Source organism: Ailuropoda melanoleuca, chromosome 13 (assembly GCF_002007445.2).
Source record: "Ailuropoda melanoleuca isolate Jingjing chromosome 13, ASM200744v2, whole genome shotgun sequence".
Lineage (NCBI taxonomy): Eukaryota > Metazoa > Chordata > Mammalia > Carnivora > Ursidae > Ailuropoda > Ailuropoda melanoleuca.
The window spans coordinates 14,704,633-14,727,815 of record NC_048230.1 but is presented as its reverse complement, the minus strand read 5'-3'; the positions used below and the strand labels follow the sequence as shown (position 1 = coordinate 14,727,815).

The following is a 23,183-nucleotide window of genomic DNA, read 5'->3' as shown; positions in this document are numbered from 1 at the left end:
CCTCTCCCACTCCCCCTGCTTCTGTTCCCTCTCTCGCTGGCTGTCTCTATCTCTGTCAAATAAATAAAAATCTTTAAAAAAAAAAAAAAGAGTAAGACTTGGAGGGGCGCCTGGGTGGCTCAGTCGTTAAGCATCTGCCTTCGGGTCAGGGAGTGATCCCAGGGTGCTGGGATCGAGCCCCGCATTGGGCTCCCCGCTCCGTTGGAAGCCTGCTTCTTCCTCTCCCACTCCCTCTCCCTGGCTGTCTCGCTCTCTCAAATAAATAAAATCTTTTAAAAAAAAAAAAGGGTCAGACTTGGACCCTGGTCCTAGACCGGCCCCTAACTCACTGTGCAACCTTGAGCTTCTCCTCTGTTAAATGAGGAATTTGGACTAGGTGAGGATGGGAAATAAATTGCACATCACGTGCACACTGGCTGATAGACGGCGGCTGCCCGGAGTGTGGTGTGGAGAAAAAATGAGTCTGCCTCCCACTCGAGAGGAGAGAGGCCCGGGATTGATTAGTGATGCCTGCCACGGGTGAGGGAGGGGCCGCTGCGCGGGAGCTGGCCATCTTCAGAGGAGACTCTGTCACCTTAGATGGTCTCTTCCAGCTCAACACTAACGCTCTGTGAGTAGCACATGGAGGGCTGGGGATTCAGAGTCACCTATGCCCAGGAAGCAGAACTTGGCTCGTTCAACTGTTTTTATATTATCCATGGCTTGGGTTTGAATAATCTGTCCCCTGATACCACTGTATTTCAGAAATTGCTACCTAAGGCAAATTTTCCACTTTTAAACTCATTTCCTGAGTCGGTCTTTTTAAACCCCACATTAAATATTGATCTGCCCTGGGGAGATCTAATTTATTTAGTAGAGACAGGTTTGACTCCACCAGAACTGTCAAACCCAGAAATGGGGCCATGCCCCTCCCGAAGCAATAACCAGGCATGCCGGTGACAGACAAGCCAAGGACACTGGAACCATGACGCAGCTTAGTTCCTCTCTCAGAGTGTCAGGGACGGGGTCTGCCTTCCCGGTCTCTCTCGCACCCCAGCTTGTCAGAGCGTCTTTGAGAACCTTCCTGATGAGGCTGGATGTCTGAAAGTCAAGGCGTCCACTCTGGGCCAGCTGGACTCCCCGTCCTATGCCTCGAGCCTTGCCGGCCAACCGCAGAAGCCTCTTCTGTTTCTGGGGCCATGGCTCCAAGCTCTGACCTTCAGACCCTGCAACCTCTCCCTGAGTCCCGATTCCAGCCCGAGTAGGTGGCATTTCCGCTTGGACTTTGGTTTTAAACCTCAGCCCCTATAAGCTTTGATTTGACTGTCTTTCCAAATGACAACACGCCAGCTATCTCCCAAAGGAAGCCCCTTTGTGCTTTCAATGAAGAGACAGAGAGAGAGACTCAGCCTGCCTCAGCCTGACGGTGGGAGCCCCGTGCTCGCACACAGCCGGCCCGGCACACCAGGCTGGATGCAAAGATCCAGCCTCCTTATCTGGCCTCTCCCTGGGGGCTGGCCTCCACCTTCCGCACTCCCAGCACCTGTTTCCATCACCTTGCACTCTGGGCTGATCCAGCATAATTTCTCTCCATAACTTACACTTCCAAGCACAAATGCCAAGATTCCCTTCTGGGTTTCTCAAAACATCTGTTTGGGCCCCACAAACCAGAGTCCCTGCGGCAGGGAACACAGCCTATCTGTGGGTTAGGGAACCAAGCTGTAATTAAAGTCTCAGTCAATTATCCTGCCATGCCTATATTTCCTCTGTTAATTCACCCAACCATCCCAATTAGGTAGGCAGTGCCATTTTCCTCTTGGGAAATATGGGGAAACTGAGGCTTGCCACCAGCCACCTATGGCTAATTAAAATTACATAAAATTTAAAATTCAGTTCCTAAATCTCACTCGCCAAGTTTCAAGAGCTCCATGGCCACACGTGGGTACCATGGCAATACTGACAGCTCAGAATTAGAGAACATTTCCGTCATCACAGTAAGTTCTGTTGGGCGGCACTGCAGGGGTAAAGTGACATCTCCGTGACGTACAGATGCTGAGGGCAAGGTTGGCGTTCAAACCAGGCCGGTTTGCCTGCAGAGCCGGAATGCCTATCCGGTACCCTTTCCTGCTGTTGAAAGGAAGTCAAAAGGAAGATGAGATGAGCAAGAGGTCAACCCAGAGATATCACCAGAGTAACACCTTTTGGAGACAAAACATGCCAGAGACAGGACCTCTGAATAAGACCTCTTTACTGGCTCCTGGTCACGTGACAGTGGTAGACAGCACCTTGAACAACATGGCCCCAATGCTGTCTTTCCCCATCAAGGGTGTCTTCCTGGATGGAGGGGAGCAGTGGGGTTTGCTCTCCACCTACCATTTCCATCTCCTGTGACTCTGGAGAGGGGAGTCAAGCACACAGCTTGGCACAGTAGCGTGTCTTCCACACACTGCCATGCTCCTGAGACGTCTTGGAGATGGTGGAGGTCAATCAAGGTCATCGATCGCAACATTTAGGGCCTTACTTGCAGTTTGGATTCAATTATCGTTTGTGCTACACCTGTTATGTGTCAGTCTCTGAATCAGACACTTTTTACATATGTGATCCAAGTAAATCCCAGAGCCCATGTGGCTCCAGAATGTCCATAAAATAAAAACAATTTAAAATAATCCCAGGCTTGATTTGTGTCTCTCAATATTAAAAGGGATTTGAATTGTAAATCATAGCATCATTTCTGGTTTTTTACTGTGTATTTGTACTTACACTTTATTTTTTAACAGCTTTATTGAGATAGGATTCTCATGCCATACAATTCGCCTATTTAAAGTGCACAGAGATTTCAGAGCACCTCTGTCATACCCACTAGCAGTCGCTCTCCCACACCTTCAACCCCACAGTCCCAGGCACCCACTGACCTGCCTTCTGTTTCTATAGATTGGCCTGTTGCGGACATTTCACGTAAACAGTGTCGTATAACACATGGACTTCTGTCACTGGCTTCTTTCGCGTAGCACAATATTGTATGATTAGTAGTTCCTTCCTTTTTTTTTTTAAGATTTTATTTATTCATTTGACAGAGAGACAGCCAGCAAGAGAGGGAACACAAGCAAGAGGAGTGGGAGAGAAAGAAGCAGGCTCCCAGCGGAGGAGCCTGATGTGGGGATCGATCCCAGAACTCCAGGATCACGCCCTGAGCCGAAGGCAGATGCTTAACGACTGAGCCACCCAGGCGCCCCTAGTAGTTCCTTCCTGTTTCATGGCCAAACAATATTCTGGCGTATGGATGTACACATTTTATTTAACCATTCATGGGTATTTGGGTTGTTCCACATTCGGGTTACTGCGACTAATACTCTGAACATTCGTGTGTAAGTTTTGGGCGGACATATGTGTTCATTTCTCCTGGGTACCTTCCTGGGAGTGGAATTGCTGGGTCACGTGGAAACACTCTGCTCAACGTGTTGCAGCACTGCCAAACCGCTTTTCCAGGGAGAAACAAGGAAAGACCCACACCTGAGGACTGTCGAAGGGGCAGGAATGATGCCCGAGGCTTGCTGCCCTTAGCACTTCAGGAGTCACTAACGGGATCAGAGCTGCACAGGAGGTCACAGTCTGCGTGTGGAATGAAGCCAATGCCCCAGACCCACGCCCTGGCTTCCCACCCCCACCACCCAGTTCTACCTGGCCCTGCCGTTCCCCGGAGCTTGCTTCTCCCCGGTGCTGGTTCAGGTAGGACTGAAGTGGTGTCAACGGAGGTTTGTTACCTGCCCATGCGAAGCGCTGTGTCCAGCTCTCCTGCGCTCAGCCGTCTGGCCACTCACCCAAGCTCCCAGCTTGCAGCAGACTCAGGACTTGGGGTCCTGGGGGAGGTTCCCTTGGCTGCCATGGATCTCCCTAAGACGGAGCCAATGTGTCTTTTTTTTTTTTTTGCTATTTATTTATTTAAGAGGGAGAATGAGAATCTCAAGTAGACTCCCTGCTGAGTGCAGAGTCCACCACGGGCTCGATCCCACGACCCTGAGATCATGACCTAGGCTGAAATCAAGAGTCAGATGCTTAACCGACTGTGCCAGCCCGGCGCCCCCGGTGGAGCCATGTGTATTAAGACCTCGGCAGCCCTCTGGCGGCTGGGGGTGCCCAGGAGGAGCGAGCAGAGAGCATTGCAGCTTGTAGAAAACCTCTGAGAACAAGAACTATGGCTCTTGGCAGGGAGAAAGCCGTCTCTTTTTCTTTTCGTTTCTTTTCTTTTTTTTCTTTTCTTTTCTTTTCTCTTTTCTTTTCTTTTCTTAAGATTTTATTTATTTATTTGAGAGAAAGAGTGCACACACAGGTGGGGGAAGGGGCTGAGAGAGAGGGAGAGACAGAATCCCAAGCAGACTCCCTGCTGAGCGCAGAGCCTGACATGAGGCTCAATTCCACGGCCCTGAGATCATGAAATGAGTGAAACCAAGAGTTAGACGCTCAGCCAACTGAGCCACCCAGGTGCCCCAAAACCATCTGGCTTCTATTTGTTCTAGAATTTCAAAGAAAATGAGCAGTGGGCTGCTCCATTTATTGCCACAGTCAGGAGGAGAAGAGTTGGAGTGAGGAACTCCATCTTCCACAGCGGCAAAAAGCTGTCTCTTCTTGGCACCACTCAGACCCCAGGCTCTCTCCTCTACCACGGAGCCCTCTGCCTTCCGGGACTAGGGAAGCTGTGAGGTGTGGCCTAGTCAGGAATCCCAACCGTCCACACAAAGATCTCAGAAGTTGCCCAGAAAAGGCCTAGCTCTCACATCCCCTTACCAACCTGAGGCCACCGACAAGCTCCTGACAGTGGGGAAGAGAAATGGAGTCAGGGATAAGCCCCTCCTCCTGCAGAACGAGCCAGCCAGCCACCTGCAGTTACAAATGAAAGCAAAGATGCATCCACCTGGCAGAGACGGTCACCGCCACCCTTGTTTCCTGCCAGGCTCCTGTGACTTGCCCCCCCCCACAGCCTCACCTGCGTCATCCCAAGGTCTCTGAATGCACGCTGACCAACCATGCCAGTTTTCCCAGGACAGAAAGGGTTCCAGGCATATAGGACTTGGCATTTTCAGAGCCAGTCCCAGTCAAACCAGGGTTGGTCACCCTAGAGGGTGACATGTAGATTACATCCCTAAGAGTGGCTGCCTCGTTTAGGGACTGAGGAGTCACAAAGTCTCCCAAACACCCTTTGGGTCATCTTAAGCCTCTGACTACAGGGGTGAAGCCTGGGCATGGGGCGAGTAAGGTCAGAACCAGCGAAAGCAGTGGGTTTGCATGCACAGCTCTAAGTGTCACTCCACACCTCCACCCAGCCCCTCCTTGGTCCCTAGAACTAAATCCCTGCTTCCCCCCGCCCTGTGACAGCCACTCACACGGCCCGGCTCTGCCCCGCCTGCCATTCCCCAGAGCACTCTTCTTCCTGACCCTCACTATCCGTGTTTTTAAAGATTTGATTGATTGATTGATTGATTGATTGATTTTAGGGACGGAGAGGATGCATGAGCAGGGGAAGGGAGCAGAAGGAGAGAGAATCTCAAGCAGACTCCATGCTATGAGTGAAGCCCAAGGAGGGGCTCAATCCCATGACCCTGAGATCATGACCTGAGCCAAGACAACGAGTCAGACACTTAACCAGCTGAGCCACCCAGGTACCGCTGACACTCTGTATCTATTAAGTAGAAAAGGTAAGACTGAGGTTGTGAGAGGGCGGGATGGTTACCACCCAACAGCCAAGCTCACTGATGGGAGCTCAGATCTTGGGTCGCCGAGGTGCCCAGCGGGGCTGAGCTGTGAAAATTGCTTTTCTTCTTTGTCCACAACTGGTTTAGGATAGGCGAGGAGCCCAGGTCTGGCCGAAGAGATGTCAATGAAAATGTGTCGGGGCGGGGCGGGGAGGTGGATTCTGCAAAGGGGATTCCTCTCTGCTGAACAGGAGGCTTGCAAGAAAAGCTCCGCCCCTTCCTGCCTAAGCTGGAAGTCGTTGAGTGATGACACGATTCTGGAACTCCAGCAGCCATCGTCATGCGACCGCGGGCTAGGAAGGGGCAGCGAGGAAAGGGGAAAGAGGGCGCCGAGATAGCAGCTCAGACCTGTCATTGCTGAGTTACTGAACCAATCCTCTACCTCAGAGGCCTTGTTACACGGGAAAAGTCTCCTCAAAGAGGTCCGCAAAATGGGCATCCGGGGGCTTGCAGCTCAAAGCTCCTGACAGAGAGGCCAGCTTGGAACCCTGCTGCCGAGCAAAGCAGGAGAGGACACTCAGACTTCCCCGTCTGCAGCTGGGGCGCCCGTCTAACCCAGCGGCCCGTGGGTGCACGGAGCTCTCCGAGCCGGGAGATTCTCGAGCCTCCTGCCTCCTCCTCCAGCACTGCCTCCTCCTCACTCCGGGAGGACCCCCGGGCTTGCAGCAGGAGGGCCTCGGGGCTGTCCCTACGGGACCTCCCAGCAAAGGGGGCCAGCCCATCGCTGCAAGTCCCTTCCTTTGGTGAGGGATGGTGGTCAGGAGAGGGAGCTCCAGAGTCCTGCTGTATATCCTGGGCTAGGTACTCACTCTCCATGCCTCGGTTTCTTCATCTGCCATGGGGATAGCCGTGCCTCGCTCACGAGGCGATTGTGGATGAAATGTCAAGTGCATCCAACACGGTGTCATGGGTCCCCAAGACCACCCTCAAGTGCAATGATTCACTAGAACTATTCGCAGAGTAAGAAAAGCTGTTATATACATGATTACAGTTTATGACAACTGCTGGACGCAGGCTCCCCTCCAAGAGTTGGGAGAAGGTTTGGAGTGAATGAATTCTCTGGGCGGGTACTAGCCACAAAAGATAGATGCTAGCGGCAAGCCGGTTTCAGTCCCATGGAAGAAACAACCCCCCCCCCCACGGCTTGTGTGGCCTGCAGTAAAGGGGGGCTTGGCAGCTGTTGACTGCTCCAATCTTGCATGTTCAGAGAAAGGTCTGGCCCCTGCTGGGCTCCTGGGAGATAACCTCCGTGAGCTCCTGCCACAGCTGTCTGATAAGACCGCCTTTGTTTACCTGAGGCCTTGGGCCACGCCAGGTAGTTAATGCTAACAATGCGATTCACGATTCAAGATTCACGGAGGGGCCCCTGCCGAGCTGTTATCAGCTTGACCTCCCGAGGCGCTAGGGACAGTGAGCAAGGTCAGCCACCAAGGTGCTCCAGGCCAGGTGATAAACCACCAGTAAACACCCTGGACACCAAAACTTGGGTGAGCCTCCCTGGCTGACAGTACTTCCTACGGCTTGTCACCTCCTGCTGCTGGGAAAATTAAGTATGGTCCCCACAGCTCCATTGGGAGGGGACAACTGGCAGCTGATACCTGGTCTCTCCTGGACTCTGCCCTATGCTCCTTTTCCCTCTCTTCTCAGAATTCCCATGAACACCTTCGATCCTGAGCAGCCGTATTAACACAGCTGTAGTCGACGCAAAGCCTTTCCCACATGAATTCGCGTTTACAGCCAATTTCCTCGTACAAAGCAGCTGATTTTTTTTGAAGTGAGCGCTGTGCCCAGTATGGGGCTTGAACTCACAACCCCGAGATCAAGCGTCGCGTGCTCTAGTGACTGAGCCAGCCCGCGCACCCAGCAGTTGATTTTTTTAAACCTCTTCTTATATTTGGCCAATCACGTTCTTCTTCTCGGACACACACACTCGCGCACACACACACACACACACACACACACACACACGGGCGTCCCCCACAAGGCTTAAAGGCATAGGAATCCCCCCCACACACACACACAAAGCAGTCCTTTCTCCCAGAGCTCAGCTCACCATGGCAGGTTGCTCATCTCATCTACTCAAGGGCAGACAGTCACAAAGCTCCCCCTACTCTCTATTGGTTAGAACAAGGGAGGCCTCTGAAGTTGGGCATTCCTAGGCTCACATCTCAGCTCTGCCACGTACCAGCTGTGTGACCTTGGGCTACTTGGCCTCTTCGAGCTGTGGTTTCCTCAGGGTCTGAAAGGGAAGGTTACCACCATACCTGCCTTCAGAGGGTGGGGCCTGGGGCCTAGAACACAGCACGATCCAGACCACTGTAAGCCAGCCGCAGTAGTGGGGATGTCGCTAGTGTCTAACTATTCCTTCAGCGACACCTTCCAAGGTAGAAACAGTCTGAAGTTAAAGTAGGGGTGCAGCCCTTCAGGGCAGACGGTGGTGGATGGATCTAGCCATTAGCAGTAGAGGATGGGGTCCTTTTGTGAAGGTCGGTGGGGCGGGGGGGTTCCAGATGTTGGAACCTTGTTGGGAGAAAGACTATGAAACCGGAGGGCGGACGGGGCTGAAGTAGAAAGTCAGAGGGTCTGGCACGGGCTAGAAGACCCCGGCTGGGAGGACAGAGGCCCGGCTTGGCTCAGAGGCTGACTCTGGCCTCCAGGCACCTGGCTTCTGTTGTTTAGGGGAGACTCTCTGTTGCATGGCAGCATTTTGAGGGGACTAGAGAGAGGATATATGACTCGATGAAACAGAGTCTCATTGGAAATAAAAAGCACAGTGACAGTGAAGGGAGCCCCCAGGCACCTCTGTGACAGTCTCAGCCCTCCAGAGGGACAGATGCGTGAGGGGCCTGATGGGGTTGCAGAGGGACAGTAGGATGATGAGCCCAGAGCACCGGGCTTGAACTGCGGGCCTGCCACCAGCTAGCTCGGAGACCGTGGGTGAAGGGCTTGCCGTCCTGGAGCCATCCTCCCCCCCGCCCCCCGCCCACCGTGCACAATGGGGAAGCAACGCTTGCTCCCAAAGGTGCCTGGGGAAGTAGGTGGGATGGCGTGTGTACGCGGCCTGATAAATGTCTGGGCACTGTCACCGTTCCTGCTCCGCGGGTCAGACGTGAAAACCAGCCGCACCGTTCTAGCACCCGCCTCATGGGGGTCACATCTCAGTGTGTCTGCGTGCTAAGCTCTTGGGACCCTAGCCATCCGAGCCCTCAGGAGCTCTGTGGACCTCTTTGGCCAGACTGCCGACCAAGTGCAGAGGAAGTTCAGGTGGGTCAAAGTCAGCAAAGACAGGTGAGATATGATGACGGTCTAGCAAGGAAAGAGGGCAGAAAAGCCCGCGAGGCAGGATTCGAGCTACAAAATACAGTGCTCGGGCCGCTCTGGGCTCGGGCGCACGATCGACCCCTCTCGGTGGACCACGCATCAGGTAACGACCAGGAGAGCCTTGAGTCATTAAAAGAAAGGTAAATCTGTTGCACACATCAATTTAAGAAGATTAAAAAAAAAAAGCATGTTATACATTTGAGCAATATCACCATGACAAGCAGAACAGTTGACGGTGAAAGTTACAGGTGTCTGAAACCCGGAAGCTTGGGGGCCTCCCTCTGTGATGAGGCTGGGCAAATGGAGCTTCACCCAAAGAACATACTGGGGCCTTTTCGCCTCTCAGCAAGGTGTTATTGAGATAGAAGGAAAGCAGTGGGGAGGGGGAAAGGGAAGCAAACGGACAGGGACTTAGGGTCGGTCCTTCCATTTAAAAAAGCAATCTTCTACGCGGCCGCTCCGCCGGAGCCGGGCTCCCACGGGAGGACAGTCGCCTCAGCTGGCCTGCACCTTCCTGGGGCCGAGCGCGTCCCGGCCCGAGCCCAGCAGCATGCGCTCCAGCCTCCGGCAGTGCTCCCGGAGCTGCTTCTCGCGGGGCAGCAGGAAGGTGAGGACCTTGTTGCGCACGACGCCGCGGTCCTCCTCCTCCCTCAGCCGCTGCCTCACGCGAGCCGCCTGCTCCTCCTGCTGTGCCAGCGCCCCGTTCAGCTCGCAGAAGGCGTCCTCCAGGCAGTGGATGGCCTTCAGCGCCTCCTTCTTGAAGTCCTCCAGCTCCCGTTGCACCCCGGCCACCTTCCGCTGCACGATCTCCAGGTCGGCCGGCGGCAGGAGGCGGGAAGGCCAGGACTGAGGGAGGGAGAAGTCTCCAGACTGGAGGCCGCTCTCCACCATCTTCTTCCCCTGTAAGGTGTTCACCTTCATGAGGATGGACCCAGCCTGGTAGAGGGGTTCCATGGTCTCTCTGCCCGTGTGGACAAAGAGACGGAGCTAAGAGACCTGTCGGGGCAAGAGAATTTTATTTTTTTATTTTTTTTTTATTTTTGGCTGGAGACACAATCCTTCGGAGTGAAGAAACCCACGCATTGTGACATCAGGGCCCTTCAGCCAACCAGGACGAAAGCCACAATCCATTCATTTGCATATCGTAACCTCCCCGGTTGGTTATCCAGGGCTCTGTCTGCTTATCTACCCAAACCGTCTTCAGGTTGTGTGGGTTTTCATCGACTCATTACCCTCCCAGAACCAGAGCTCAGTCTCTCCCTTTACCCGAGGGACAGCCGAGGCCCAGAGCAGAGCCATGAACAGGCCAGAGCAAGGCGGGCCAGCGAGCCAGGCGTGGCGCTCTCCCGCGCTCGGTCCCCGGGCCTCGGCTCCTCACAGGGAAACTGGTTTCTCGGCTGTGTGTCCGACGTTCTGAGATCCGCACAGCCCTTCCTTGAAACCTCTCCTGAAGCACTTACTACCTTCACCCTCTTTTTCTGACCTAGGACCTTGTCCTTCCAGATCCCTGTGGACCAAGAAATTCCATGAAGGCATTGTAAGAGATGAGGCCTGAGCTCACTTCTAGCTCTAATAAGGCTGAAGAAGAAGGAGGAGGAGGAGGGGAAGGGGAAGGAGAAGAAGAAAGAAAGAAAAGCGTTTTCTCGTTCCAAATCCATACTCCTACAACGGTGCCAGCATTCTAGATAATCTTAGAAGGCACGTGAGGTCCGCGGCGGTGCTGACTCAGTTATGTGCAGGGTGAAATCGGGTCACTCACTCACTTATTCAGCAAGTCCTTACTGAGTGTCACTCTGCACCTTGACCAGGGAGCAAGCGTGAGCAAGACTGCCTGGTGCCCCACTCCCTGCCCTGCCGGGTCACACCTGAATGTCGACACAGATGAGAAAACAACATACGGAAGGGTGACTCTCGTGCTTCTTACCTGAATACTCTAAGAAAGGAAATTGTTTCCTGCTAGCTTATGTCAGTTTAGCGAGGAACAGACCTCTACCCCGCCTATCTCAATGCCCAGCCCAGACTTCTCTCCTGGCCTCCAAGCGTGAGCATCTCTCCAACAGCGTGCCTCAAATTCAATCTATCCAAAGCTGGATTGGTTATCATTTTGCCCAAGCTGCTCCTTGTTCCAACATGGACATCAAGCTAACGATGCCCCCATGGAGTGGAACCCACAGGAGAACCAGGGACCAGCCTAGCCCCTTCTGCATCCAAGTGGCTCTGCGTTCTCTTGACTTTGCCCAGGCTGAGCACCCTAGGACCAAACTGCCTGGGCAGGGTCTCAGCGCCACCACCTGTAAGTTGTGTCTCTCTGGCAGATGACCTGACCTCCTCTATAAAGCAGGGATACTAATTCAGGGGTGTGCAGCTCCCTGGGCGGTGGGGGGGGGGTGGTTGGGGACAGGCGGAAGGCTCTGATTTATAGCTGTTGCCGATTTCCATGGTGTGAATATTCCCACCATGGCTGCTTTTGAGCTACTAACAGGATGTCTCTGGGTAGAGGTGCACATGGTCAGCTCTCATGAGCGGTACGAGCTGACCCCAGCATCACAGGACCCTCGATGAGGACAGCCGCTGACGCTGAGATGAGGAGTGATGTAGCCGGAGTGCCTTGCAGGAGGCATCAGAGAGGGCATTTTGTAGGGAGGCATATGGCTAAACTAGGATAGAAGTTTGAATCTCAAGATGAGGCAGCAGCTCTAATTACTGAGACAGAATGGTGAAAAGAGCACTGTCGTAGGAGTCAGGAGATCGAGAGTCTGAAATTGCTGTGACCACGGGTCAATCACCTACCTCCTTTCCCTGTTCCCCCTGGTACAATGTGAGTAGGTGGGAGATAGCTTCTCTGCGGTCTCTGGTTCTAAGATCCACGCAGCCCTTCCTTTGAACCATTCCTGAGGCACTGACCACCTTCCCCCTCTTTTTGGGAACTGGGATCTTGTCCTCCCAGTCCCCAATTGCACAGTAAATTCCATGAGGACAGGGACAATGCATTTCTCATCCTATGTACCCTCAAGTGTCCTGCCTGGTGTCCTGCACATAATGGCACTCCGAAAACTAGATGAAATAGAATTGATGTTCATAGGTGGCTATCCTAGCCAACGACTACCCTAGCTTTCCCTCTGACATGGCGCCACCTACTGGCCTGAGAGGGAACAGCATGCTCTTCATTCTCTGGCCTAAAATCCAGTGGACTGGGGAGATGGTATAAACAGGCTTGGCCTTATGGTGTACTCACTGGGGGGAGGGGGGGGTGTGTGTGTGCAGGTCCCACACATAGCAGGTTCTCAATGAATATATATTTTTAATCAGTGAAAAAAAGAACATGTGTCTGTCTTCTGGTTTCTGTCATTTTTTAGTGTCTTTTCTCTTTGTGCCTCTCTCTCTCTCTGATTTGGATCTCTGCCCCTTTATCTCTGTCTCCCACAGGGAATGGTGGAAGTCATCACCAGAGCTATGAAAGCAAAGTAGCAAAAGTTAAGGGGGAATGGCAATCTCTCAATCTCCTGGTGCTTTCTGAGGAGATTTCATTTCGTTGCTCCTGAAACCCGGCCAGGGAAGACTGCTTCCACCCGAGCCCCAGCAAGGTTGAGGGAGAATGAGCACTCTGTCCACAGACAGACCCCAGGCTCAGTGGCCTCCCGATCCTTCGGAGAGACCTCAGCCAGGACGACCTGATGTGCACACGCTCTGATTGTCCTCCTCCCCAAAGGTCTATCACGCAGGGCTGTGCTTTCTCCAAAAATTCCTTCCAGTCCCAGGAAAGGAAGGAGGCAGATTGAGTTGTCCCCTTCAGGATGGCAAGGGCAAGGGCTTCTAGCAATGCCTTCCAGCCAGAGGGCAAGACATTTCCGGGCCATGGTCAGGAGGGTTTCTCTGCCCCTGGCCTGTTTCTGCAGTTCACAGGCCCACCGCGTCTCAAAAAAAAATGGGGGACTGGGGAGTGTATCAACCCCACAGAGATCCAGGCCCCACCCCTGAGAATCAGACAACCTGAATGGCTAGGGGCTCAGGGGTGGGCATGTTTTAGGAGGTCCAGGGTTGGGGACCACTGGATCAGAGCACATTCCTGCTGGGCCCTGCCCGCCCCTCGAGAATGGAAACCGCATGGCTCATCAGCCTTCCCCAGCCTCTGCCACGTGTGCCCTCCCCATGCTTCTGCCTCTGCATGTGAAATAAACCTGGATCCTTTTGAGGATCAGGAAAAGGGACACGACACAGGTGCACTCCTTCATGTCTGTCTGTCTGTCTTTCTCTCTCTTTTTCTCTCTTTCTTTTTCTAGCGAGAGAGAACACAAGAAGGGGCAGAGGGAAAGGGAGACGTAGGCTCCCCAAGGAGCAGGGAGCCCGATGCAGGGCTCGATCCCAGGACCCTGGGACCATGACCTGAGCCAAAGGCAGACACTTAACCGACTGAGCCACCCAGGTCTCCCCATATGTCTTTTTTTTTTTTTAAGATTATTTACTTTAGAGAGAAAGAGTACAAGCATGAAGGGCAGAGGGAGGAGAGAGCCTCAAGCAGACTTTGCACTGAGCGCAGAGCCCAAAGTGGGGCTTGATCTCACAACCCTGAGATCACACCCTGAGCCGAAATCAAGAGTTGGATGTTTAACCAACTGTACCACCCAGGCGCCCCTTGTGTATGTCTTTAAAGGTGAAGGAAACCCTCCAAAACTCCTCACAGCCCCATTCCTAAAACCCCAGCGCTGGCTGGGGGTTGGAGGTCCTGCAGATAGCTGGTACTAATCACAGGTCCCCGCCTGGGCTGGGGCTGGGCCTGGCCTCCCCGGAGTACCCACCCCCCAATACAAGGACTACATTGGGGTTCTGAGCCCAAGCGAGATGGGGAGGGTAGGCAACCAACTGGGGCTTCTGCAGAGAATAGTTATATTTGAAGAAGAAACGAAAGGCCCATGCTTAATTCCCCAAAATGAATTACTAATGTCAACTTTCAAAGGAGAGAGTAGAGAAACATTCGGAGTAGAGAAACAATCTTTTAGGAATTCCTGAAAACTGGTCTATCTCTCCCCATCCCAAGAAAAAGTTATGAAAAAAAAGAACACAAAATCAGAGCAATCTCTCACAAACACCAAAAAGCACATGTTTGGACATTTCTAAAGCAGAGAGAACAGCTGTGGGCCCTATCCAGAATATTCTTTTCCCAGAATCCCCCGGGCCTGGGCCTCCCTCGGCAGCTGCTGGCCTGAATGAGGATGCGACTACACAGCTAATGTCTCCCCAGATATGCCCCTATCAACAATTACAATCTCGACACAGTGCATCTTAAATCCTAGAGAAGGTCTTCCCTCTGTCCACCCACCCAGCCAGCCACCGGGCCCACCTTCCGTTCATCCATCCATCCAGGTGCGTATTCGGTGACACCTGCGGAGTACCTGCCCTGTGTACACTCCGTCAGTGAACAAGATAGAGAAGACGCCTGTTCTCCAGCCACTGGTGTTTCAATGGAAGGAGACAGACAATAAAGTGAAGCAAGCAAGAAATAAGGTGATTTGGCCTGGTGCTAAGTGCTTGGAAGCCAGGAAACGGCAGGGTGACAGCCTGGGGCGGGGCGCTCAGGCCCGGCCTTTGGGAGGGAGGGCATTTGGGGTGAGACAGGATGGGGATGATGCCTGGGAGTCATGTTCAGAATAGAAGCACAAGCGGAAGGGCTTCGAGGCTGGAGGAGCTTAAAAGGCCTGGTTGAGTGGGGGCCACGAGGAGGAGGAGGGGAGGGTAGGTGCGGGGCCCCTGCCTCGGAGAGGCACGGGATAGTTTCCCCAGTGTACCCCATGTGGCACGAGGGCTGTCAAGGGCTACTGCAGCTGTGCCTACCTTCCGGCTGCTGCAGCTGGTATTCCAGTCCAGGGAATGGGGACAAGGCTGGGATGCGGTGGGGGCCGGGGGCGGGGGGAGCCCAGGATCAAGAACCGAACTCAGGGCTGTTCACCCGTGATTAATGAACCTGGAGCCAGAGCCCCAAGGAGCAGTGCTAAAAATACCTGCTTCCCTCTGAGATTTGGCAGCTGCCACCCAGCCACTGTGACCCATCGCCATTTGTCATAATTTGACACCGATAAGGAGTGTCCACGGGGCCATGTGTCTGCAAGAGTCAGATCACCTGCAGCCCACCGCCCAGCTGGTCCTCAGAAACTGACCGTGCCATTTCCTACCTGAACCCTTCCCCCATCCCTGAGCCCCCCCTTGGCCACCCCTGCATGCGCCTGCCACCTGCCCGCCGCCCGCCAAGCTCCCTTCCCCTCCTGGAACCTGAGCGGACCCGCCTCCGGGGTGGGAGCCAAGGCGTTCTCCAGAGCGGAGCGCGTGGTGGGATGCTGTGTTTCACGCCGCCACGGCCCTGCAGCTCGGACCGGAGCCATCCAGCAGAGGCTCTGCCAGCCAAGGGCGGCACTTTAATTAAAATATGTAAAACATCTTGGTGGGAGTGGATCTGAAGACACAGGAGTGGTCCTTGGACAGGAGAAATGCAGGCGCTCCCCCCACTGCCCCCCCCCACAGTGGTGCTGGCCAATTTCCAGCCCCGGAGGCCGAGACTTGTGCCAGGAGGGCCTCCAAAGCATGCCGGGGCGTGCTGATGTCTGTCTTGCTCCATCCACTGCTCCACTGGATTCAGAACGCAGCTGGAACAGAAGCAGCCTCACAGAAGAGAGTCCACAGTCCAGCAGGGTGGCCCGGAGAGCACACCGGGGAGGGCCCCACATCACCCCAGGTGGAATATTCTATCCTCGCTCTCAACACTAGTTTTCCTAAATGACCCCTCGGGACACTGGGACGCCGACACTTACATGAACTCTTCAGCAAAGCCATTGCTATCGCCCGGACTAAGAAGCATCCGAGGTTTCCTGTTCCCTCAGACGGCCCTCTGTGTCGACAGGAACCGTGGTCTGTGCTGTTTAGGACAGGCACGAGCAAGCTTGCTTGCACAAAGGTCAAATCAGGAAAATACATAGGCCCAAATTTTTAATCCCCATCTTTTCTTAAAACCTGAAAATGCCATTGTGTTAAATATCCTTTCTTTTCCCCCCTTGCTGAAGGAATCGGTGATTCTTTCTGAAATGTCAGGACCCCTGAAAATAATTGCAGTCCATTTCCTCTGCAATGACATAGACTGTGCAGAGTGTGGAGGGGCCCGGGGAGGCAAACTGGACCCTGACCCCGGCCAGAGACTAGGAAGCCGAAGGGGCCCATTGGGAGCTCCTGTTCTGGGGAAGCAAGGGGCAGGGCTGGGGTTTGGCGGTGAGTCTCTGGGGAGAACAACAGAGCGCATGCAGGAGGGGTGACGTGGGCCCAGCGGGGTGGGAGCGGCTGGTTCTCTTTCCCACCCCCAGGCCTCCCAAGAGGAGAGTGGGGAGCAGAGCGGGACAGGAAGGAACCCAGGGGCTCTACAGTAACCCACCCCTGAGGAGCTGCGGCTTCCTCTGGCCTGGGCCAGCTTCCTCAGGCTGGGCTGGAGCCACTGCCTGCGTGTCGGGGTGTCAAGCTGAATTATATGAGCTTAAAAACCAAATCCCCTCCTTCCTGGGTTACTTAACTGTCTGCCTGGCGAGGCCGGGGGATTACTGGTGACAGACACCAGGGCCTGCCTGGCTGCTCCAGACAGAGAAGCTTTGATCACCTGGAAAACTCCAGACACCAGGACTCCTAATGATGAGTAATGACCTCAAACCATCGAAAATTTACCCAGTGCACCATGCGGCAGGGACACACACCGCTTCCCACGGAAGCCTGGGGCAGGGAGACAGGGTGCAGGTGTCCTGTGTCCTGGGGCAGAGTGGGACCCCTCTCCCACTCCAGAGTGGGACCCCTTTCCCATCTGGCTCCAGGCACTTGGCTGTCACAGGGATTGTTTGGGGTCCACGGGCTAGGGTTTATCTTTTGTTCAAGAGTGCAGCCCCCCCATTCATTAATGCATTCATTCAACACACACTTACCGAATGACTACGATGCCAGGTATGGTGCTCGCTGCTCCGGCAGAAGACGGCTAAGATGGGGTGTCTGTCCTGAGAGAACCTGGGAATCTCGCAAGTCCAGCGTCACAGGCTCCCAAGAGGCTGCGGGGCTCGGACCACCCAGAGCAGGGGCTCCACGTTCAACTGGCCCTTCTCGCAGGGACAAGGGGCAGGCTGCGGACGGAGTTTGAAGATCCCAGGCACGCCTCAGCCTGAGGTTCAGTTTGAGCCTGTGAGAGCCCCCAGCCCCAACTCTTACCACATCCCTCCGGGGTTGGCCGGGGATAGTCAATCGGGAGTCCTCTGTTTTGGCCTCATAGACACTTAAGCCCAGTGATTCTCAAACTTTGGTATATACATTACAATCTTTGGGGGAAAGTGTTAAAAGTCATTTTTAAGGTCTGGATTTCTCCCTTAAGAGAGGCTAATTCAGGAGGTCTTGGGAGACTGGAGTTAGGGTGATCAACCCTATTGATTTGCCCTGAACCAAGGGAGTTCCTGGGATGTGAGACTTTCCGTTTTTAAAACCAGGCCTGTCCCAGGAGATCTGGGAAAAGTCACCCTAGCTGGGGCAGACACGTGAGTCTCGGCCCAAGAACATTCCTTTCTTCCTTGGGTCATAGACGTTTATTTTGATCAGGCAGTAACATGCTCAGTGAAGGTGAGCCATCACTCAGCCCCAGGCGCTGAACCTCAATGCATCGATGCATTCAGTAAGGCCATTCCGTATTGCTATTGCCTCTGACCCACTTCATACCAACGAGTTGTAAAGAAAAGGCTTATGGTAAAGTATTATGTCTGATGGAAAAGAGTAAGTTTCAGGGGGTGGCAGTGGGTGGGGTGTGTCCTGCCCCTTTTCCTGCCTTGGACACAGTTGTATGAGAACGTGATGTTTGGAATGGTGGCAGCCATTCTGCAATCATGAGGCAACAAACCTAAGGATGAATAATTAGATAAAAAGACACCCCCCCTTTTTTACAACATAAAACACCAAACCTCAAATTATCTACCTCCAGTTTTGTTGATATGTGATTAAATGTCTTTCTTGTTCAAATAACTGTCATCTGGCATTGTGTTAATTGCAGCCAAGCACATCATGACCGTTACAGAGTACCTAGAAATTAACAAGATCCCCAAAATCGTTCTGACGCTCTCCATCAAGCTAGCTAATCCAATGGTTCTCAAAGTGTGGTCTTTGGATCAGCAACAATCAGCCTCACCTGGGAACTTGTTAGAAATGCAAATTCTCAGACCCAACCCAGACCTTCTGAATCAGACCCTCTGGGAAATGGGGCCCAGCAGTCTGTTTTAACAAGGCCTCCAGATGATTCTGAAGATTGCTAGTTTAAAAATCATTGCGCTAAAAGGACACCTGGGTGGCTCAGTTGGCTAAGTGTCCAGCCAAGTGTCTTGATCTCAGCTCAGGTCTTGAGCTCGGGGTCGTGAGTTCAAGCCCCACGCTGGGCTCCAGGCTGGGTGAGGAGCCTACCAAAAAAAAATTAAAAAATCATTGAGCTAATCAATATCGGAGACTTCCTGACTAATACTAGACCCCAAAAACTTCTGGAGGAGGCTTTTCAACTTAACCCATGTCGCACCTGCTTCCTTGCTTGGAAAATAAGGTGATACGTCGTCTCGCCTTTGTGCTTTTCTCCTCCCTCTCTAGTCTCTTCTCCTGGGGATCTTGCACTAGTTGGATGCTTTGGGTCAGATTTACCGGCCTATGTGATTGCCAGCATGTGGTCATGGGGACCGAGGGAGGTCTTCATGTCCGAGCTGGCCGGGGCAGGGGTGCACACAGTAGGCCCAGCCTACCGGGGGAGAGTGGGCATCGGTGTCCCTGACCCTTTAATCCTGGCTGAGCGTGTCTACCCGCCATGAACGCCCACTCATCAGACATCACATGGCACCGTGGAGGCCCGGGAGGAGGGAAAGGGGGTGGCCCAAGCAGCTTTGCCTTCTCTTCCTTCCACAGGGACGCTGGGCTTCAGCCAGCCTTTTATATTTATTCCAGGGAGTCCCCCACTTCTCCACACAACGAATTACTTCACCCCAGTGAGAGTCCAACAGCAGCAACTGAACAATAGACTCCACGTGGCACGGGGAATCCATTCTGTTAGCTAAAGAAGAAATTATTAAGTCCCTAATTACACTTCCTCGTTATAATACTTCCCTCAGCATTTCCCATATGCTCCCGCACTCTGTCATGCTCCTTCACGACTGAGTCCACTGTCAAATGATTCTCCCGTAAGCAACACATTATTAAAAATAATTTACTAAAAATAAAAAAATTATAATAATTCCTACCATTCATTTACTGCTTTCCATGTGCAAGGCCCAGGGGCTTTGCATGCACTGTCTTTTTGAGGCCGAAAAGCCGCCAGCCTAGTGAGGCTACCCAAGGCTCATCTTGGTCCCGGTTCAATTCGGGGTGTATGTCCTAGAGCAGTAGCTACCTTTGTCCATCTTCCATGCGTATCAGATAAGGCTGAAATGCCATCGACTGTTTAAACCCCCGCACCACTTCCGTGGCAGGGGCCAAGCGGGCCACACTGCCGACACAGACCTGCTGGCCAGCAGCCCCGCGCCCCCGCCCCGGGGTGGCTGAGAAGGCCGGTCATTAGCTGAAGTTCTACACCCCAAATCCAGCTTGTGGAAGGTATCCAATGGTTCTGAAGTGAGTTGTCAGAAAGTGAGGGCTGCAAGAAGTCCCGCCTGGCTTATCTCTGGCCGGGGGTCCCTGATGTCTCTGGCTCCCACTCGCTCCCATTGGTCTTGCGTTGGGCTCATCTCTCCCAGGGTTCCCCCAACCCCTAGCCAAGCCCTGTTTTCAGGCTACCCGCAACCATGGACGCATCCCAGGAAGAGCGGGGCTTTACTGGTAGTCAGGTCCCGCTCACATCCGCAGGCAGACGTACTTCCATCTCACGATGATCACTGGCCTGACAGGTCCTCAGCTAATCTCACGATGAACACTTGTCTTTTCTTTTTTTTAATTTAATTAGTGAAATTCTTAAAAAAAATTTTAATAATAATTTTTTATTATGTTAGTCACCATACAGTACATCCTTTGTTTTTGGTGTAATGTTCCATGATTCATTATTTGGATGAACGCTTTTCTTGCCTATAATTGTTGGGTCATTATTACCACCGAGACCTGGACACCCAATGGCCCCTCTCAGTAGGAAAATGACATGGGTGTCTACTAAGGACATGAGAGTTGGCATAAGCAGTAAAGCCAGAAAAGGCCGATGATCAGAAGGAAACGTTCCAGACTATCTTAGGGCCCTCCTGCTGAGGGGGGCACGGTAGAACAGGAAACTTCAGAGCTAAGCAGAGAAGACTCGAAACTGCCAAATTTGAGGTCGCTCCTGCAGCCAAGCCTTCAAAGGCCGAGCGGGCTGGCCCCTCCCACACCTTATGTTGACGGACAGCAAGTAGCTGGCCCCTCCCACAGCGCCCCCTTGCCTTCTGCTTGATAGCCTGGGGCATCTCAGTGCCCCCCAGCTACAGAAACACGTTCTTGCCACAAGTCCGGTAGCTCCAAGCCTCCCAATGCCCATCCAGCAGAGAGAGCAGAAAACCCCGAGGAGGGCCTGCGGGCCTGGCTTTTAAAGCCCCTTTGGTGTGACTCATGTGACTCATGGCCCATGGGCTGGGGAGGGGTCAGAATGATCGCCTGCGTTGGGGAAGACAGCTCAGCAGAGCTTGGCCACGGCTTCCCAGGGAACTGCTTCTAAGACACAGTGTTCTGGGCACAATGAAAACTTCTGCTCCGTGGGAGAGGGGCTAACTTCGAACCCCTGCCAGGGCAGGGTGCTTGCCAGAGCCCAGGAAGCGCTGCGACGGCCCCCCGCGCACCCCCGGAGTCACAAGGCCTTCAGGAATCAATCACCTTCTGCTGGACGCTCGTCCTGTCTGAGCAGGAGTTTTTTTCCCCTCTGTGCTTGCCGGCGGAGGTCAGAGTTCACATCAAATGTCATTAATCATCTTCCAGGGGGCTGGGGGCTTCTTGGACAGTCCTATTAATCAGAGGCCTATCACACCCGCAGCCTGGCTGGGTCGCCATTGTCCTGTTTCTCACCTATCATCGGAAGATTAGATTATCAGTGACAGCTGAGACACCCTTTGAGTCACAGGGAAGCCAGAGAATAGGGTTGCTTCTATTTTTTTATTTATCCTCCTGATTTGAGGATGAGCTGTTTCTTGTCTTGTCACACTGCATCCTTTTCTTCAAAGAATCAGCTTTAGGAATCCAATTTGTCAAACTGGACAATCATTGGCAAATCCATAAAAAAAAAAAAAAGAAAGAAAGAAAGAAAAAAAAAATCTCAGCGACTTTATCAAAAGAGGTAAAATAAAGCAGACGGTTTTAAATGGAGCCTGAAAGGATTAGAAAATAAGTTGCGTTTGACAACAGTTAATCTGGGGAAAGCGAGGGCTTTGTCAAAAAGGAACAGGCAGATGTGTCCAGAAGGGATTCTGGAAATCTATCCAGTGCCTGGGCATGACCCTCTTCCAGAGGGGGTCAGGGTGAGACCCGGTGCTGAAAAAGAACAGGAAGGAATATCCTGCGTGCTTTCCCCTGACCTTCTGCCTACCAGGAACCATGGCGGCAACACAGCACGCATCTCTGTCTCTCCCAGGGCTGTGAGGGTCTCGGTCACTGGGCAACGACCGGTGTATGGGGTCATCCGGGAAGGGGCGCTTTCCTGCCCTTCCCAGGTGCGGAGATCAGGTGAGCCCATGTAACACCTGAATCAGTTAGATGGGAGAGGCCTTGGCGACGTGGCACCCAGGGGCTGCAAAGCCAGATAAGGGGGGGCCCCAAGGAGCAATGGGAACCTGAGATGGGGTGGGACACACAGGCCTGCCCAGAGGGTGTGAGGCCCTGTCCTCGACTCATCACTGCCCGGTAGGAAGGGGAACTCAAGTCCATCAGATCTTCCTGGTTCTCACAAGATTCTGGAGACCCAGGTTTTTATGGGAACACTCCCTATTTAAGTGTTGGCAATTGACTTAACCAAAAAGGACATCACTGTGCATACTAAGCAAAACCTGTCGGTGGGGGGGTCCACTTTGGCACCTGGGATTTGTGAAACCACCTGGGTGCAAATGACTGTGGGGCACGGAGCGCCTGGCAAATGCCGGCCTACCACAGCTGGTTAGAAGCAGAGCCAGTTCGAGACCTAGGGCTCTCTGCTCCAGACCCGATTCTATGAACCTGTACGTAACCAGTTAGCAGGTACAGTCATCCAAGGGCAATCAAAGGGATTAGAATTAAGAGAGCCTAGATCCCACAACCTTGCCTTGAAATCAGAGAAGGGACTGAGTCAGACAAGGTTCAAGTGACTGTCATACCTTTGATACTGTCTTCATTTCATTTTGCTACCTGACAACACTAGCTTGAGTGATTTTGTGAGGTCTGGGGCCGGAGGCCAGGGAGGACTGTGAGCTCCGTAGGGGTATATTAGCCGCTTGACCAGCCTGAAGCTGGAGCTTGGGAGCCAAACGACCCAATTCTGATCTTAGTTCTGCCACATAGTGGCTGTGTGACCTCCAGCAAGTTACTCAATTTCTCTGGTCCTCAGTTTCCTCATTTTATGTATTGATTATTTTTTTTAGTTTTTTTTTTTTAAGTAAATGCTACCCGCCCCCCCAACATGGGGCTCAAACCCACAACCCCAAGACCAAGGGTCCCGTGCTCCACAGACTGAGCCGGCCAGGCACCCCTCCATTTCCTCATTTAAAAAATGGGAATGATGAGAGTATCAACCTCAGGAGATTGACGTGAAGGATAAAAGCGGCATAGAAGGGGCACCTGGGTGGCTCAGTCGTTAAGTTTCCTCGGCTCAGGTCGTGATCCCAGGGTCCTGGGATCAAGCCCCGCATTGGGCTCTGCGCTCAGCGGGGAGCCTGCTTCTCCCTCTCCCACTCCCCCTGCTTGTGTTCCCTCTCTCGCTGCGTCTCTCTCTGTCAAATAAATAAAATCTTAAAAAAAAAAAAAGGCGGCATAGAAGAGAGCTTGCCACATGGCAAGGGTTCACTAAACCATTGTGGTTTTTCTGGTTTGTTTTTTTCTTTTCTTTTTTTAAAGATTTTTTATTCATTTATTTGACAGAGACAGCCAGCAAGAGAGGGAACACAGGCAGGGGGAGTGGGAGAGGAAGAA

General features: G+C 53.0%; 2 protein-coding genes across 2 annotated transcripts in view; one reads left to right on the top strand and one right to left on the bottom strand.

The window, feature by feature from the left end:
- MSI2 (musashi RNA binding protein 2) overlaps window positions 1–23,183 on the top strand; it is a 491,389-nt gene that overhangs the window by 421,728 nt on the left and 46,478 nt on the right. The window lies entirely within an intron of this gene.
- Window positions 9,344–10,001, bottom strand: CCDC182 (coiled-coil domain containing 182). Its single transcript, XM_011220292.2, has one exon. The coding sequence runs from the start codon at window positions 9,999–10,001 to the stop codon at window positions 9,543–9,545; it is 459 nt and encodes a 152-aa protein (XP_011218594.1). The 3' UTR covers window positions 9,344–9,542.

Excerpts from the sequence above, each read along its gene's own strand:
- CCDC182 (XM_011220292.2), bottom strand. The coding sequence starts at position 10,001 with ATGGAACCCCTCTACCAGGCTGGGTCCATCCTCATGAAGGTGAACACC.